Genomic DNA, 18590 nt, shown 5'->3' on the forward strand with positions numbered 1-18590 from the left:
CAGTGTGGGCAGCAGGGCAAGGGAGGGGATTCTGCCCCTTGGCTCTGCTCTCCTCACACCCCACCTGCAGTCCTGGGGGCAGTTCTGCAGCCCCCAGCACAAGGACATGGAAGTGTTGGAGCCAGTGCAGAGGAGGCCACCAAGATGCTGAGAGGGCTGCAGCAGCTCTGCTGTGAGGACAGGCTGAGAGAGTTGGGGCTCTGCAGCCTGGAGAAGAGAAGGCTTGGAGGAGACCTTGGAGTGGCCTTCCAGTATCTGAAGGGGGCTACAGGAAGGCTGGGTAGGGACTATTGACAAGATCTTGTAACGACAGGATGAGGAGGAATGGGTTTGAACTGGCAGAGGGGAGATTGAAACTGGATGTTAGGAAGAAGTTGTTTGCAGTGAGGGTGGTGAGACACTGGCACAGGTTGCCCAGGGAGGTTTGATCTTTGATCACATTGCGTGATTCTGTGCTCCACAACTTCCCTGGAGGTGTTCAAGGCCAGCTTGGATGAGTCCTTGAGCAACCTCTACTAGAGGGAAGCGTCCCTGCCTCGGATGATCCTTGAGGTCCCTTCCAACCTAAACCCTTCTGTGATCTTTCTTTTGTTAAGTTACAGCCTGGTTTGGTCCCTTCTGTTTGCTGTCTTTTTTTCCAAGACTCTGTTTCACTGGTGGATTACTGTTTCTCTGTTTCTCTTCTTGGTCTCTGCCAACCCAGTAGCTGCTGTGATTCTTTGAGGTGTGATTGATGCTGTTAGCAATGTGTGTGGAGTGTATGCTTTGCTGTCTTTTCAAGTCCCTCTGTCTATTTTGGGGGAGCACAGTAGGCAGGTAGTATACAATAGAATCAACCAAGCTGGAATATTTCACAGCTCACTACTTTGTGTTCTTCAGGAGAAGTTAGGAGGAAGTTCCCACAGAGAGAGTGATTGGCATTGGAATGGGCTGCCCAGGGAGGTGGTGGAGTTGCCATCCCTGGAGGTGTTGAAGCCAAGCCTGGCTGGGGCACTTAGTGCCATGGTCTGGTTGGTTGGGCAGGGCTGGGTGCTAGGTTGGCCTGGATGATATTGGAGGTCTCTTCCAATCTGATTGATTCTATGATTCTAAGTTGCAGTTTCTTTAACTGATAAAGTTGTGGTTGGATTTTCTTCAGTAATTTAAGAAACTCCTATCTGGAGGGGGGAAATAAGATGATCAAAGTGGCTGGAAGCCCAGAGGGGTCTCCATGGAGAAAGAAGACAAAAGGATAGTGCTGTGGAGAGGAAGATGCTGAGGGTCTGTGGTAGACATATTCTGTAGAGCAAGGAATAGAAAAGTTGTCCCTGGCAGTGAAGAGAAAGAGGTAAATGGCAAATAAATGCAAGGTGAAAGTGAAAGGCAGAATTTCTTGGGGAAAGCAAAGGGAGGTGCTTTAGCCCAACGTGTGGAACACATTGCAGTCCAGGGCATCAAGCTCTTTAAAAGCAGCATCTGGTTGTTAGTGTAGTTTCTGAGGATATTCAGTGGGATAAAGCAGAGGTTTGGTGTGTTAGAGGGCTACCTGACCATGGGAAGCCCAATCTGATTGGAGGATGTGTGCACCCCAGCAGTAACACCTGCTGACACTGCAGCTGCAGCACTGTGCTGCTGGCTGTGTGTGTGGAGGGGAGAAGGGAGTCAGCAGCTGGGTGATGTTTTCTGCTCAAAGGTCTGCTTCATAGAGTACTAGGCAGGATGGATGTGCTATGGGAACCAAATTTGCTCAGGGCCTATCAGACTGCTCCAGAGGTCAGTCTTGTGGGTCCTTTGGAAGAAGAGACAAGGAATGCTGGTAGGAAGGCAAACTCTTTCATACTATTGCTAAAGACAAGGTGCTGGGCTGAATCACAGAGGTTTGCTTATCTGGTAGCAGTAAAGTATTCTCTCTTTGCCTCCCTTCTGCTTTTGTTTGTTTAGATTGAATTTTCCTATCCTCCCCTAAGGCCTGGAGAAGGACATGACAGCCAGAGTTTGCCAGAGGAATGGAAGTACTTGCCTTTCCTTGCCTTACCAGACGGTGCTCACAACTATCAGGAAGGTAAGAAGTGCCAGAGGAGGTTGTGTGCTCTGCTTTTGCTGCAGCCAGAAGGAAAATCCTGATACCTGAACAGTTGAGCAGCAATTTTTTTCCCACTATTAGACTTCCTCTGCTTTTTGTGTATGCTACAAATTGCATTGGCAATGATAGGTTGCTTTAGAGGTTGAGGTGAAAGTAGATCATAAAGGTCTACCTCCTACAGCAAGAGGAGTGCAGCCTGCCCTAGGTGGTCCTGCTTTGGTAGGGGGGGTTGAACTGAGTGATCTCTAGAGGGGCATTCCAACCCCTAACATTCTGTGATGTCAATAAAAGCTTACTTGTGTGTAGTCTCAGTGCAAAACTGTGCTACCATCTTCCTCAGTTCTTTCAAGGGGGAATAAACAAGGAGCAAAACCCCTAAGGTCCCCCTGGAGTCTTCTCCAGGCTGAACAACCCCAGCTCCTACTGCCAAGCCTCATAGCAGAGGTGCTTCAGGCCTTGGATCATCTTGGTGGCCCACCTCTGGCTCATTCCAGCAGCTCTGTGTCCTTAGGATGAATTTCTGAATTTGAAATGCAAGCAGCTGTAAGGTTTTTCTCCTTTGCTTAGGATTTAGCAGGTGTTTTGCCGCTACAGCAGGTGTGTGTGTATACATATCTGCAGCAAGTGTGTGTGTCTGTATATATACACACAGCCCTAAAAACCTTGTCATATTTTCTAGAGATGGTTGTTTTTCATGTCCCACTTGCAGAGGGACACTAATTACTTGCACTTACTAATTACTTCACAAAGCATTTTTGTTAGCATAGTGGTGCTGGTGCGTGGCTGGCTGCCTTGGCAGCAGCAGTAGCTACTCTAATCTTTCACAGCTGTGTATGTCCTCCTTGGTGTGTTTCTTAACCTTCCCTGTGGTCACTGCATTTGCCTTCTTAATGGCATCACCCTCCCAAGTGTACTCACCTCAGAGAACCTTGCAGTCTTTGCTGTTCTGTACTGAATTCTTCACAGCAAGAGTGATTGCCAATGGAATGCCCTCAGAGGTGTTTAAACGTCCCTGAGGGTGTTTAAAAGGAGACTGGATGAGGCACTTAGTGCCATGGTTTAGTTAATTAGAAGGTGTTAGGTGATAGTTTGGACTTGATGATCTTGAATGTCTTTGCCAATCTGATTAATTCTGTGACGAGAAAGCAGCAATGCCAGCAGGTTTCTGCTGTCAGGAGCTGCCTCTGAGAACCTGTCAGTGGGCTTCTGGGACCTTGGTGGGGCTTGAATGTGAGGTTGTTGTCAGGATATCTGTATGAGCACAGCTGGAGGTTCCTCCTCAAAGCATCTTGAGATCTGAGAACCCATTTGGGTGCTGGTATAACTTTAAAGAAGGCTTTTTCTTTCTCCTGTTTGGTCTGTCTCGGGAACCGAGCATGGCAGCTTTTACCTCAGCAAACCTTTTACAGAGAAATGATGCTGAAAATAAAAATACTGAACTCTGCTTACTGTCTTCAATGCCTACTGAAACTTTCTTCCTTTCCCCCCACTAGATACAGTGTTTTTCCATCTGCCACCCAGAAGTGGAGATCAAACCACAGTATACGGAGTCTCTTGCTACAGGCAGATTGAAGCCAAGGTAACTTTGCTAGCTGGGAGCTGTGGTGGTGCAGTAACAAACTTGGTGCACCAACAGTCAAACTGCATGGTGGGCTCACAGTACAGACTGCCAATGTACACAGCAGGTAGCTGCAGAACAGGAGAACTATTTCTTTCCCTTATGCCAGCAGGCAGCTTTTGAAGTGTTTAATACATTTTGTTTCTTGAGAGCTAATCTGATGTCAGCACCAAGCAGCAAAATTAAACCAAATCCTGTTTCCAAGCTGTAGACTTCTTGGGTGGAAAAAGCTGACATTTCTCCAGCCTGTGACAGTGAAGGAGAAATCTTAAGAGTATTTCCTGCTGCCTGACCATGCAAATGTAGGGAATTTTCTCTTCACCTCCCTTCTTTGTCAAAGGTGCAGCTGCAGAGCAGACCAGAGTCTTCCTACTTATTGCAGCTGCTTCCTGATGCTGAACTTCTAGCAGTAATGCTGGGAAGTTGATGAGAGCTACACTGATGGAATTATGTGCATGATCTGCTTTCAAAAGTAGTAATGGCAGCATGATCTGTGCCCTTCAAAGTGAGAATTTATTCCTGCTTTCTTTCCAAATGTCTCCCTTTTCCAGTCAAATGCCAAGAATCTGGAGCCCCATATGGGTCTGGGTTTTAAATGAGTCATGTCTTCAAGAGATGCAACATATGTGCTTTGGTTGATGCCTTGATTACACTTAAAGTTCCTGTTTATGCTGTGGTATAAACTTGACCCATGCAGATTTGAATCACTTGGTCTGGCTGAGGACTTGGCTGGTTGTGCAGAGACCACGTGGTCTGGCTGAGGACTTGGCTGGTTGTGCAGAGACCACCTGGTCTGGCTGAGAACGTGGCTGGTTGTGCAGAGACCACCTGGTCTGGCTGAGAATGTAGCTGTTTTTATGGGTTGGTCAGAATAAATGCTCAAGTACCAGGCAAAAGGCTTTTCAACCTGGTCCATTTTGACAGGTAATGTTGCAGAAGCATCAGCAGTTCATTGTGGCTTCTCTTCTGTTCCATTGCCTTGAGTTCAAATGCCATTGCCTGTTCCAGGATGATTGCTGCTGTCCTTTAAGCAGTCCTCTGCCTATCATCACAGCTGTGTTTGGAGCCTTGCTGTGCACGGTGAGATGAGGACACAGCTCTACATAATCAGCGTTGTCACCATTTTTGCTAGACAAGGGTACACTGTTGCTTAGTTTGGCTATTCCACCATTGCAAGCAGCCAGTTTTAGCATCTTGTTCAAACAGGGAGGTGATGTGTGGCAGCAAGACTTCTTTTTGAAGTTGTGTGTGGCTAAAAATGCTGTAATGCTTCTGTTGCCTAGGCACTAAAAGTACGGCAAGCTGATGTCACCCGAGAAACGGTACAGAAAAGTGTCTGTGTTCTCAGTCAGCTGGTAAGAATGCTTCTTGAACTCTCAGAACACATGCAAATAGCACTAACAATTGGCTGGTCTCTCTGCTCTTACTTGGGACTTTTGGATCCAAACGTTTCTGTTTAGATCAATCCAAAGATGAATAAATTAAAGTTGAACTGGAAAATGACAGCATTAGAGTGAGCCATAGAGAGAGTGCAGGATAAGAATGGGAGAAGAAAGGCACCTGGGGATGCTGGCTGATAGTAGCTGAAGGTGAGCCAGCAGTGTGCCAATGGCATCCTGGCCTGGCTCAGGAGCAGTGTGGGAGGTTCTTCTGCCCCTGTGCTCAGCACTGCTCAGGCCACACCTTGAGTGCTGTGTCCAGTTCTGGGCTCCTCAATTCAAGAGAGATGCTGAGGTGCTGGAAGGTGTCCACAGGAGGGCGCCAAAGCTGGGGAGGGGCCTGGAGCAGAGCCCTGTGAGGAGAGGCTGAGGGAGCTGGGGGGGTGCTGCCTGCAGCAGAGGAGGCTCAGGGCAGAGCTCATTGCTGCCTGCAGCTACCTGAAGGGAGGCTGTAGCCAGGTGGGGTTGGGCTCTGCTGCCAGGCAGCCAGCAACAGAAGAAGGGGACAGAGTCTCAAGTTGTGGCAGAGCAGGTCTAGGCTGGATGTGAGGAGGAAGATGTTGGCAGAGAGAGTGATTGGCATTGGAATGGGCTGCCCAGGGAGGTGGTGGAGTTGCTGTGGCAAGAGGTGTTGAAGCCAAGCCAGGATGAGGCACTTAGTGCCATGGTCTGGTTGATTGGCCAGGGCTGGGTGCTAGGTTGGGCTGGCTGAGCTTGGAGGTCTCTTCCAACCTGGCTAATTCTATGATTCTAAGGTGAAGGTCCAAAATAGGTTATTAAATAGATTTATCTTAACTTGCTTTTGTGTTTCCTTTTCCTCCAAGCCTTTGTATGGGTTACTTCAGGCCAAGCTGCAACTCATTACACATGCCTATTTCGAAGAAAAAGACTTCTCACAGATCTCAATTCTAAAGGTAAGTTCATCAGTAGCCACACAGAACACAGCTTTTGGTGTACTTAGAGGTACCTCAGTGGTTTTAATTAGTGGTGAAGTCCTCCATTTATGTAGGTCATTCAGTTAGCCCTTGGAAAAACTGACCATGAACTAAATGAACCACCCTGCTCTGACAGAGAGTCACCATCCTGCTCTGTAGTGAAGCAGAAGGAGCAGGACTCTCAGCCTGGCTCTCCACTGCTTCCATTAATCAAAATTCACTTACTTTCTGGAGTAAAATGTTGAAACCTTTGAGTGAGTTGATTTTGGGTTTTGTGTGGCTGTGTGTCATTAATGCCTTCTGTTCTAACTTCTGCAGGAACTTTATGATCACATGAACAGTTCCTTGGGCAGTACTTTGCTGGAGGGGTCACAGGTTTATCTTGGTAAGTGTCTTTTCTTGTACCAGCAGCAGAGGTAATGTTACTCTAATCAGTACCTTCCTTTCCTGAGCTGATCTGTTTATGTGCATTAACAGATGAAGGGCCAGAGGTCTTGTGCCTGCACAGTGCTCTCTTAGGCATTTCATTATCAGTGAATTTCAATAAATGCAGTGGTGCTTGGATAATAGGAGCCAGTTGCAGCCTGAAAGCCCTGCTGCCTCTTGACCTCAGTCTGACAAGCAGCTGCTAGGCTGCTTTTGGGCAACACTGCTGCTTTAAGTTTTAGATAGAACTGTTTGATGGTGTGGGGAGCTCTGGTGTTCATCTACCTGTCATTTGGGATGCGTCCCATCTGATTCTGACTCTTCCCTGTGTTTTCTAAAGGCACAGTGTAACACTTAATGCAGTGTTTCCATAATGCTGCATGGCAGCCAACAGGAGTATCTCAGAGTGGGGCTCTTCACACTATCACTGTCTCCATTGTAGGTTTAACTCTTGCTCCTACTCCAAAGACATCATTTGCTGTGAGTTGTGCTGCTGAAATAGCCAGGTGCACAGAGGATGCACAATGGGTGTCCCCTTCCCTTTGAAAAGTGGCAAGGAGTTCATATGTCTACTAGCTGCTAAACTGTAATGCTTGCTCTCTGTTTGGTATCTCAGGTCTGTCTCCTCGGGATCTCGTTCTTCACTTTAGACACAAGGTAGGCATTTTGTGCTAGATGTGTAAAAGTCCAGTGCTTTATGTGCAACTGAAAACTGTTTCCTAAGTGCTTCTTGCTGCAGCTTCCTGATTCCTCTTCCTCCTGCATAACTTAGTAGCAGCATATTGGAGACTGAGAAGTTTTGTCTGTCTGCTTGGTTTCTTTAGCACTGTCCCAAAGTCTGAGTGGTATTTCAGCTGTGGTCTTGTTTCTGTTTGCTGCTTGCCAGATGAATGTGGTGGAAGGCTGTTGCTGAGGTACATAACAGACACAACTTGGAGCAGTTTCCTCTCTATCCTGTAATTTTTGCAGCTTCTGCCATCACAGAAGCTGAGGATACTTGCACCTCTCCTTTTTCTTGAAGCTCTAGTTCAGGTACAACCAGCATTTAGAGTTCTCTATCAACAGAGAGGCAAGGAAACAGGTTCAAGCGTCTGGATTTCATGGTGCATTTTCACGTGCTCAGTATTTTGGGGTGGAACTCATCTGAAGTTTCTCTAACTTCAGATGTCTGCCAGTCATACCTCAGAAGCATCTGTGTTTTCCTTTGAGCACTGAGAATCTGGACAGCCCCTTCTGATCTAGATGCCCTATCTGTAGATGCTTAGGTGAGGTGAATGCTGTCCTTGGTGTGCTGCAGAATTGCTTCCTGTATTGCTGTGCCTGGTTTTCACAACTCTGGCAATGGACAGCATGCTCTTCCTGGTCAGCTTTGGATGATTCAGGCGACACAATTCCTGTTTGTGCAGGTCTTCGTGCATCTCCTGCTGGTTTAAAGTGAGTGCTCAGGTGCAGAGAGTGTTGGTTTTCACTGATCAAATCTATTTGGTCGTTTGTTAGGAGGTCATTAACTTGAAGTCTCCAATCAGGAGATGATGCTGGCACAGTATTTTTGCTAGATGACATGGCTTCACTCACAGTCTTCTTTTTCTTTTTCCAGGTCTTGATCCTTTTTAAATTGATTCTGCTAGAGAAAAAGGTAATGGTTTTAGGCTGAGGCAAGTAAATGAAATAGAAATTGGTTTTCATTTCCTTATGAAGCTAAGTAGAATATGCTAGTGGAAAACAAATTGGTACTTGAAGTCATAACAGCAGTTCTGCATCCCTGTAGAAACTGGGAAATGATGCCAGAAGTCAGTGCTGTGTGCTGATGTATAAATATGCCTTCAGTTCTGTCCACACTCTGCCTTCTTTGTCCCACCCAAAATGAGCAAACTGTGATTAAACAGGAGCAAAGAAATGTACCATCTTAGACAGGGAAGGATGCACACAACGCTGCTGCCTAATCTTCAGCACCCCCAGGTCCCTCTCTGCCTGGCTGCTCTCAGCCACGCTGGCCCCTGCCTGTAGTTTTGCTTGGGGTTGTTGTGGTCAAAGTGTGGAACCCTGCACTTGGCCTTGTTCAATCTCATCCCATTGGCCTCTGCCCACCCATCCAGCCTGGCCAGGTCCCTCTGCAGGGCTCTCATATCCTCCAACTGCTCCACAGCTGCTCCTAGCTTGGTGTCAACTGCCAATTTACTGATGCTGGCCTCAATCCCCTGCTCCAGATTATCAGTGAAGCTATTGAATAGGACTGAGCCCAGCAGTCCCTGGGGGATCCACTGGGGGGCAGCACTGGTGCCAGCTACCTGCCGCATGTGGCACCATTCACCACCCCTCCCTGGGCTCTGCCCTCCAGCCAGTTCTGGACCCATTTCATGCCAGGAACAAGCTTTTTCTGTCAGTCATTCAGTGGCTGGATCAATTTTGGAGGAGCATCAGACTTCCTGACAGGAAAATCTGACCAACTGCCAGGTGCATATTCCACATGTATGGGTGGATTACAAAATGTAAGGATACGAAAGGCAGTTCAGTGTTTGCTTGGAAGAGCTTTTATTTGCTAAGCAGCCTTTCTAAAGTAAGATAAAAAGCAGTGCCTTGAAGAGTTTGCATCTGTTCTGCCTATCATTGCCATGCTTAAGTGTAATTCTGTTTCTCTTATTCTCTCCTCCCTAATTCCCCTCTCTTCTCTTGCATGATCTCTTCCCACCCTTCTGCCACCAGGTGCTGTTTTATATTTCTCCAGTAAACAGATTGGTTGGAGCTCTGATGACTGTCCTGTCACTGTTTCCAGGTAAGAAGAGAAGTTTGGGCATCTTTCTCTGTGCTCTCTGCTGCTAAGTGAGCCTGGCTGTACTGTTTCATTTGGAAAACAACTTATCCCAGGCTCACAGGATGGCAGGGGTTGGAAGGGACCCAGAGAGATCATCATGTCCAACTCCCCTGCTGGAGCAGGCCCATACAATCTAGCTCAGGTCACACAGGAACACATCCAGACAGGCCTTGAAAGGCTCCAGGGAAGGAGTCTCCACAACCTCTCTGGGCAGCCTGTGCCAGGGCTCTGGGACCCTTACACAGAAGAAGTTCCCCCTTGTGTTGAGCTGGAACCTCCTGTGCTGCAGCTTCCATCCATTGCTCCTAACTTATGTGGCAATAGAGTTAACGTTGGTGTGTTGCCTGATGAGTGAGTGACTTGCATGTGTGTTCATGGACTGTGTCCACATCAGGCAGTCACTTGGAAACATGCTTGTTACAAAAAATGAAACCTCTCTCTTCCTTCTGTATAAACTCTGCAAGAGAAAAAGCAAAACAAAGCAAAACAATCACAAAACCAAACCAACAACAATGAAAAACCCCAAACAACAAGCAAAGCAAGTGTAAACCTCCTTACCTTGCTGATTCTTAGCTTCTAACCCACGTTGTCAAAGCCAAAGAAGTCGAGGCAGATTCTCTAGGAGAGAAAATGTTGAGGGGGAGTTGTTTTGGTTGGTTTGGGTTCGGTTTTGTTTAACACATTCCCTCCAAAGCAGTGTTCTAGAGTATGTGATTCCCACCCTGCAGACAAGAGTGCTCGTTTCATTTTCTTGCAGAAAAGTGCCTCCAGTCTCTGCTGAGATGCTGCTGTTGGTTTTGCAGGTATGATTGAACATGGCCTGACTGACTGCTCGCAGTACAGGCCGAGGAAGAGCGTGTCGGAGGATGCCGGCTCGCAGGGCAACGTGCCGCACTTAGATGTTTCTATGTCTGCTGCTGATGCCTCACATACAGACTTGGGAAAGGGAGATGGGAAGATGGCAGAAAAGCAGGCACTGGAGGGTCAGAGAGCAAACATGCCTTTCTCCCAGTCAGAGAAGACTTGCAATGGAGCTCAGTCTTCCAGTGGTACTGTGCAGCGCTTGAAGGTTCCTTCCCACGGCTCCCCAGCATCCTCTGAAAGTGACTGGGAGACTTTAGATACTAACAGTTTGGAGGAGTCGAATTTGAAGGAAGAGCATGAAAATGCAGCATCCCAGCAGGCTGAAAACCTTCCAAGCAAAGGCAGGAGCACCTCAGAAAGCCTTCCAATCACCGTGCAGCCCCAGGCCAATACAGGCCAGGCGGTGCTTGTTCCGGGCCTGATCTCTGGGTTGGAGGAGGACCAGTTTGGTATGCCCCTGGCCATTTTCACAAAGGTAAACCTGTTCTGCCTGATGCCTGCTAACTCAGGGCCTTCTCCCTTTCAGAAGTGGCCAGTGGTTTTGGTTACCCACAAATGGCCAGTAGGGTTCTACGAAGCATGTCAAATAGTCTCTGGTTAGTGTCTGTGTTCCTAGACATGCACTCACACTTCTCCCCTGCCTAAGAGAGATGTGCCCACACACACATGCACTCCACTTCCCTTTCCTTACACACCTATGCATACTTAGATTCTCTTGAAGGTCTACTGATGGTAACCTGTAACCCCAGTAGGGTTAACAAATGGTGTATGTGTCAGTAACTGCTGGTTTGTTTACTCTCAAGAACTGATCTGACCTATATGGGGCAAGATCAACTTAAGAAATGTTTAGATACTTCAGATGAAAGCTGGGAGGTGTCCCTGCCTGTGATGGAGAGGTTGGAGTAAATGATCTCTGAAGTCCCTTCCAGCCTAAGCCATGTTGTGACACTAGTTTCTTAGGTACCACTCCTGTAAGATCTGCTCTCCCTTCATTTATGCTTGTTTAAAAAGGATGGGAATGGAAGTTGTTATACTTGGAGACAAATGCGAGCTCGGGAGCTGACAGTTGATGCTCCAAGTAGGGGAAGCTTTGCCAGTAGCTAACCCTTCCTTTGCCAACTTCTTGAGCCATATTTGTGGAGATCTTTCCATTTCAGGTTGCTAATTCCTCTCAAAGCACCACTGTTGCTTTGACACAGGCTGTTTGTTTTCAGCTGATAAGAGCTTGTCATCTGGAGCGCTCTCCCTGTGCCTGCTGTAATCCAAGGGAGCAGTTGTGCTCCTTTCCCCTGTGTTTCCAGTTGCCATGCACTGTGTGATGAAGTGCACGTGCTCTTGGTTTCTGCCCAGTGTGCCATTAGCCCTCCTGAGCTTCCACTGGTGCATACATTGAACAGCTGGACTTAGGCTTTAGTGTTAGACCTCAGCAGTGTGTTGATCCTGTATATTTAAAGCCACTTCTGAGTAGTTTCTCAATAACTTGCCTCAAAGCCTTTTAAGATTTAATTTCATTTTGTTTTAATTGGAATATAGGATACTAGGCTGGCTTACAGGCATGCAGTGGGTGGCTTTGTCTCCTAGACACTGGTGTGCTTGTCAGAAATTGATTGCTGTCTCTGGAGCCTGGAAGCCTCTACCTGTATAATGTGGATAGCAGTCTGCAGCTGTCCTGCATTCTGGGCCTCAGGACTACATACAGATGGAGAGATGGATCTTTATTGCCTTTGACTTCTTGTCTTTGTCTTGTATTGCTTACCCTGTTGCCTTCACAGGATGATAGGGGTTGGAAGGGACTCAAAGAGATCTTTCAGTCTAAACTCCCTGGCAGAGCAGAGCAGAGAATCTAGTGTAGGTCACACAGGAACACATCCAGACAGGGCTGGGAAGGCTCCAGAGAATGAGACTCCACAATCTCTCTGGCCAGCCTGTGCCAGGGCTCTGGGACTCTTACAGTAAAGAAGTTCTTCCTTATATTGAGGTGGAGCTTCCTGTGCCACAGTTTCCATCCATTCCTCCTTGTCCTGGCACTGGGCACAAGTGAGCAGAGGCTGTCCCTGTCCCTTCCTGACCCTCAGCCTTCCAATATTGATAGACATTGATTAACTCTCTTCTCATCCTTCTCCTTTAATTCCTATCCTTTGCATTCTATTTCAGTTTCAGTCCTGAGGTTGAAAGGCAGCACAAAAGTCTTGAACAGTTTTAATCCCTGTGGAATCTGCTTGCTTTGCTTTGCAGATGTAACAAAGCCACAGAGAACCGTGGCTGGAATTTGGGTGCAATGTGCTGGCTTTTATTAAGGGGAAAAAAAACCAAATAGAGGCAACTCTTGTTTTATTTTTCCTGATTTCTGGCCTTATGTTAATTCTCTGAATGTCTCTGTTACTGCAGGGGTACCTTTGCTTGCCATACATGGCACTGCAGCAGCATCACCTCCTGTCAGATGTGACAGTCCGCGGCTTCGTCGCGGGAGCCACCAACATCCTGTTCCGGCAGCAGAAACACCTCAGTGATGCAATTGTGGAGGTATGAACCTTGGCATTTCAACTTCTTGACCTAGAGAGAGAGAGACTTGAAGGGGGTGGCAGGGGGAATCAGGGGGTGTGTTTTAAATGCAGCTCTAAAGTTTCCCATTCGTGCCCAAGTTCTGAACAGCTTCCCTATGAGATCGTTCGTTAAAGGCTGAAGCTGATTGGATTTGTGGTGTTTGATAGGGCAGGGTTGGATCAGCTGTGCAAACCTGAGACCTCTTTTTCTCTGTTTTCTTCAATGTTGGCATTTGTTGAGGCACTTTTCAAGTCTTTATTCTGTTGCTGCTATGGTTGTACTTTTCATGTCATGGAGGCTGTTTTCATGACTCTGTAATAAGGTCTTCAAAAGTAGTCAGTGCTTGCAGCCCAGAAGCAGGTACAGTGGAATACTGCACCACATTGCTGTTGGCTTCCTTTGGATTTAATCAAGAGGCTAAAGAAAAAAGTGTCTAAGAAAACACTGGGTCAGATTTTAGCAGATGCAAAAAGTGTCTGAAAAAACAGCAGTGTGCTCAGGTGGCCAAGTGAGCCAATGGCATCCTGGGCTGGCTCAGGAGCAGTGTGGGCAGCAGGACAAGGGAGGTTCTTCTGCCCCTGTGCTCAGCACTGCTCAGGCCACCCCTGGAGTGCTGTGTCCAGTTCTGGGCTCCTGCATTGCAGAGAGATGTTGAGGTGCTGGAAGGTGTCCACAGGAGGGCGCCAAAGCTGGGGAGGGGCCTGGAGCAGAGCCCTGTGAGGAGAGGCTGAGGGAGCTGGGGGGGTGCAGCCTGCAGCAGAGGAGGCTCAGGGCAGAGCTCATTGCTGCCTGCAGCTGCCTGCAGGGAGGCTGTAGCCAGGTGGGGTTGGGCTCTGCTGCCAGGCAGCCAGCAACAGAAGAAGGGGACAGTCTCAAGTTGTGCCAGGGCAGGTCTAGTCTGGATGTGAGGAGGAAGTTGTTGGCAGAGAGAGTGATTGGCATTGGAATGGGCTGCCCAGGGAGGTGGTGGAGTCTCTGTGCCTGGAGGTGTTGAAGCCAAGCCTGGCTGGGGCACTTAGTGCCATGATCTGGTTGGTTGGCCAGGGCTGGGTGCTAGGTTGGACTGGCTGAGCTTGGAGCTCTCTTCCAGCCTGGCTGATGCTATGAACACTGGGTCAGATTTAGCAGGCAGATGCAGCTATGTAACCAGCATGTGGTAATAACTCAAGATAGCTCCATACAGGTAACCAAGTGAAGAAATTTATTTAAGTCAGAGAGTTTCCAGGAAACTACTTGCAGGCTCCAAACTGCCCCTGCCAAATCCTGACAAATGAGCAGCTTCTAGGACGTGCCAGGGAGTGTATCAGATTCTCTTTGTGTCAGAGCAGTGTCAGTCAGTTTGCTCATGATTTCTTTGGCCATTCCTTTCTTCCTGGTGTTTTGGGAGGCTGTGGATTTGGGTTTAGCTAGCTGTCTGGTAGTACACAGAGGCAGTTTTATTTGGGTAACTGTTTGCCCTTGGCATTATTTCAAACAGATAGAAGATGCTCAAGTCCAAATCCATGATCCAGAGCTCCGAAAGATCCTCAACCCAACGACTGCTGACCTCAGATTTGCAGATTACTTGGTGAAGCACGTAACTGAGAACAGAGATGATGTCTTCCTTGATGGCACTGGGTGGGAAGGAGGAGATGAGTGGATCAGGGCTCAGTTCAGTGCTTATCTTCATGCCCTCCTTGCTGCTGTGCTGCAACCAGGTAGAGCAGATCCTTCGACTGGGTCCTGAGGCGAGGGTGGGTGCAGCAAGTGTTTGCTCTGTCGAGTTAAACACGTGGCTGATCACTGCAGATGTTTTAGGCTGCTTTCTTTGTCTGTGCTTGGCTATCCTTGGTGTTCCTTGACAAGCTTATTACTAAGTTTCACTTCACAGCCTTACAGACACTTTGTCTCCTTCTCCTTGATTTAACTGAGCTTTGCTCTGATTTGTGACAAGACCTGTACAAAGTTGATGTCTTAGACTCTGAATTTAAAAGTGGGGAGCTAGTTGGATTCAAGGAGACAGGAAGTGAAGTGGCTGTCTTCAGGAAATGCCTGCTCCATCTTTTCCTGTCCTATCATGGCCTTAAGTAGGCATTCACACAAGTAGAGAGTGTCTAGAAGCTACAGCCTCTGTGCCTGTGCTTTCTGGACCTCAACAGTTTGGGTTTTTCTTTGGTCTTAACTCAGAGGGATTTCTTGACTCAGAAGGAGTTCTTTGTGTTCCAACCTTTTGTGCATGAATCTAACCAGCAGAATAATTCTGTTGGTACAAAATGTGCAGTTTGCCCAGCACTGACCTCGTTAATTCCTGTCGTGGTTCTTGGCAGCAGTTAACTGTTTCTGTGGTGTCTGTGAGAAGACATGGAACTGTCAGCTTGTTTGTTAAAGCCCAGAGGGTGCTAGGTTCTTTGTCTGACTGTATTTTAAGATGCTTACCTGGTGGTTGGGAAGTGTCAGGGTTTCCTGCAAACTCCTTTCCTTCACTGGCTGGCTCTAAAACGATTTCCTTTCCACTGTGGTGTATGAAAGGGGATTCCCCAGTAGTTCACACTGGAGTTTTGGAGTGGATTTGGGATTTACCAGATTGAAGTGAATAACAGCAGAGAAGCCCAATGCATCTGACCAAGATTAATGCACTGGATGGTTGTGTTCTTAGTGGCTATGTGCCCATTCTCTGCCCTGTCCTGTCTTTCCCAAAGTCAAGAGGCCTTTGTTTGAAAGACCTTTCCCTCCCTCAGTTGAGCTCTTTACAGAGAACTTTATAAATGAATGAAAACCAAGAGAAGAGAGGTTTAAGATCTCTTTCTTTTCTTCCTGTTGTCCTGGCACTGTACACTTGAGCCACTACAAAAACGTTTTGCTGTTCCCTTTCTCAGTTCCCAGTACTAGATTTTGAATTGTCCTTGATTTGATAAGAGCCTAGAGACATTGATAAGAAGCAAAGTAAATTGTCTTGTATTACCTCTCTGCTTCAAGTTCTCACCTTCATTTTTATTAGACAATGAGAAGACTTTGTCAGACTTTGGGACAGCATTTGTAGCAGCCTGGAAAAATACCCACAACTACAGAGTATGGAATAGCAACAAGCACCCAGCTCTTGCAGAGGTAAATTCTAGGTAAGAAAATCATTTTTGTAGCGTTTAACATGGAGAGCTCCTGGTATGTGTGGTCAGGCACATGGCTCTGTGGAATCACAAGCATTGCCCTTGTGCCTGCTGTAAAGCCCTCAGGGTATTCACTTCTAAGTACAGAAACCCAAACACTTCTGTTCTTTAATACTTCAGTTGTGTGCTAGAGTTTTATGAAGAAAAGGATATCCAGAGTCAAGAGAGGTGAAACTGGTTCAAGTTGATTGTTGGCTGTGCCCAGCTACTTAAACTTTGTCACTGGTCAGGAATTGTCCTTAAGTGCTTCTGCTTTTTATTGATTGCTTCTGGCTGTCATCACAGAATGTGTCAGGTTGGGAAGGACCTCAGAGCTCATCTCCTCCAACCTCCCCACCATGGGCAGGGACACCTCTCAGCTAGACTCAGCTGCTCAGGGCCTCATCCAGCCTGGCTTTCAACACCCCTAGGGAGGAGGCAGCCACAGCCTCCCTGGGCAGCCTTTTCCAGAGTCTCACCACCCTCCTACTGAAGAACTTAGTAGTAAGAGTCTAACCCTCAGCTCTCTCTCAGCTTCAAACCATTCTTCCTTGTCCTGTCTCTAGACACCCTGACGAAAAGTCCCTCTGCAGCCTTCCTGTAGGATCCCTTCAGGTATTGGAGGGCAGCTCTCAGGCCTCTCTGGAGTCTTCTCTTCTCTGGGCTGGACAGCCCCAGCTGCCTCAGCCTGTCCTCACAGCAGAGGTGCTCCAGCCCTTGGATATATCTCTTGTCCAGGATATCTCTGTGCCCAGGCCTATCATTGCTGAGAGTGAAGGGAAGCTGCCTAGTTGATGTTGCATCCTTTTGCCTTTGGGTTGGTTTCTGTGTGTTTTTGCTGGAGGAGCAGGTGATGGCAGCCTTGGCAGCTCTGCTGACTCTGCACTGTGTTTTGTTTAGCATGGGTTACTACTGCACTGCTGGGAGCAATGTGTGCTTTTGCTTTCTCAGCTGCTGTGGGCTGAAGAAAGGTTTTTTTCTTTAGATCTACGAAGGCCTTTTGGTCTACTTAAGGGATCTTTATTTCTTTTTGAATCTGTGTCACTAGAAGGAGGTGCCTCTGCCTTTGCTCTGTGAGTAGAAGGCATCTTGCAGTAGGTGATAAGAAATCTGAATGATTGATTACTGAGCCATAGCCTTCTGTAATATGTTACAGGAGGATGTCTTCAGAAGATGATTTGATGTCTTTGTAAGCCACAGGGAGAAGTACAACTAATAATTGTGGGGGGTCAAAAAGCAATACTTAATGTGTTTTCTTGGTTTTATCCTCCCCTTCCAGCCACCCCTTCCAGGGACAATACTCTGTATCAGATGTGAAGCTAAGATTGTCCCAGTAAGTACTTTGATTTGTGTTCTTCCAAGTGTGCTCAGGTTTTAATCACTTCATGACTGCTGCTGTGATCAGCTAAACAGAATAGTGATTTAAATCAACCTTATATATATGGAACTACACTCAGTGTTCTCCTGCAGAAGATCACCACATCTGAAGATGGAATATTTGCCTGAAGTAGGGAGAAGCAGTGCTAATTCTCTGCTGAACTTCACAAAGACAGGCCTGATCTTTGCACTGCAGTGATGAGGAGGCTTTTGTGTGTTTATATTAGGAGGTGTATTTCTATGTAAATAGTAAGCTAAAGCTGTTTAAACCTTTCCTCTTTGTGTTGACCTTAGGTCTCATTGTTAGAATAACTCAGCTTTAAACAAAAATCAGCTGTTCTTTCATGCAGCATTGTTCTAAAGCTCTCACAGCTCACCCTGTGTGTCCTGAGACAGGGTTTGGATTCTTCAGTTTAGAAGTTTCAGATGAGTTTTACTGCACCAGACTCGACTGAACTTCACCCTGGTCTCAGCTCTTACCTATACCTATAGTGTATATATAGTATACCTATAGAGGTATCTAGCATAAACCTCAGTGTTGTTTGTTGTTCCCAGAGCTGTTCAGCCCTAGCTGCAGCCAGAATTCAGTCTTGGAGTTGCAGTTAACTGTTCCTTCTTGCTTATGCACCAAGAAGAACAGATTATTTGCTCACCATAAAACAGCAGAGGCTGGCTCTCTGGAGTGCCTGCACACCAGCAATGCTGCTGAGTCTGCATCTCTCTGGAGTGGAGAATTAGTACATGTACATAGTGAGCAGGCTTACACCACAGGCTAATGGAAAAGAACAGCTTGAGGAGCAAAAAAGTTCAGACTTCAGCCTGCTGAGTCTTTTTGTTGCTTTTGCTGGCCAATGGCAGATTAAATTTCCACGGTGGTGATTGAGAATGCAAATGACTCAGGAGTTATCTCAAGGCGATTGCCCTCAATAAGGTGCATGCTGATAGCAGCTCTTACTGTTAGTGGATGGGCTTTGTAGACAGGTGGAATTTGAAAGGAGTGAAGGTGCCTGTAATCTTTTACTTGCCTTGTTTTGATTCCTCTCTTGCTGGCTGTATGTTTTCTTCCTCTGAACAGCTTCCCTAACTGACCTGCGTGCAAAGGATGCAGGCAGGAATTCAGGGCTTGCTTCTATGCATAGATATCTTTAACATATGCTATGTAAATCTCCGTGGCTCTCGTTGTATGCTTTAACCATGTGTTGTATTTACACTTTGAAGTAGTAGGAAGCCAGTCAACTAACAGCCTTCAGTGCCTCTCTTGCTTAGCTCTGTGCAGAACAGTGAACGTGGGAAGAAGATTGGAAATGCGATGGTTTCCACCAGCAGAAACGTCGTGCAGACTGGCAAGGCTGTGGGTAAGAACCTCCCTTAAAACCAGCTTGCATCTAAGG

At 47.1% G+C, this 18590-nt stretch overlaps 1 protein-coding gene across 2 annotated transcripts in view; it reads left to right on the plus strand.

Annotated features, from left to right (window-relative positions):
- The window catches only part of AVL9 (AVL9 cell migration associated), a 28939-nt gene that overhangs the window by 5159 nt on the left and 5190 nt on the right, over nt 1–18590 (plus strand). For both annotated transcript variants that reach the window (XM_064169581.1, XM_064169582.1), the window contains exons 2-15: nt 1921–2041; nt 3556–3641; nt 4964–5035; nt 5944–6033; nt 6373–6439; nt 7097–7137; nt 8078–8116; nt 9184–9253; nt 10096–10631; nt 12545–12679; nt 14178–14397; nt 15678–15795; nt 17102–17155; nt 18466–18554. In XM_064169581.1, the coding sequence (XP_064025651.1) occupies nt 1921–2041; nt 3556–3641; nt 4964–5035; nt 5944–6033; nt 6373–6439; nt 7097–7137; nt 8078–8116; nt 9184–9253; nt 10096–10631; nt 12545–12679; nt 14178–14397; nt 15678–15795; nt 17102–17155; nt 18466–18554 (1738 nt within the window). The remainder of the gene's footprint in view (nt 1–1920; nt 2042–3555; nt 3642–4963; nt 5036–5943; nt 6034–6372; nt 6440–7096; nt 7138–8077; nt 8117–9183; nt 9254–10095; nt 10632–12544; nt 12680–14177; nt 14398–15677; nt 15796–17101; nt 17156–18465; nt 18555–18590) is intronic.

This window comes from Pogoniulus pusillus, chromosome 32 (assembly GCF_015220805.1).
Source record: "Pogoniulus pusillus isolate bPogPus1 chromosome 32, bPogPus1.pri, whole genome shotgun sequence".
In the NCBI taxonomy this organism is placed as follows: domain Eukaryota; kingdom Metazoa; phylum Chordata; class Aves; order Piciformes; family Lybiidae; genus Pogoniulus; species Pogoniulus pusillus.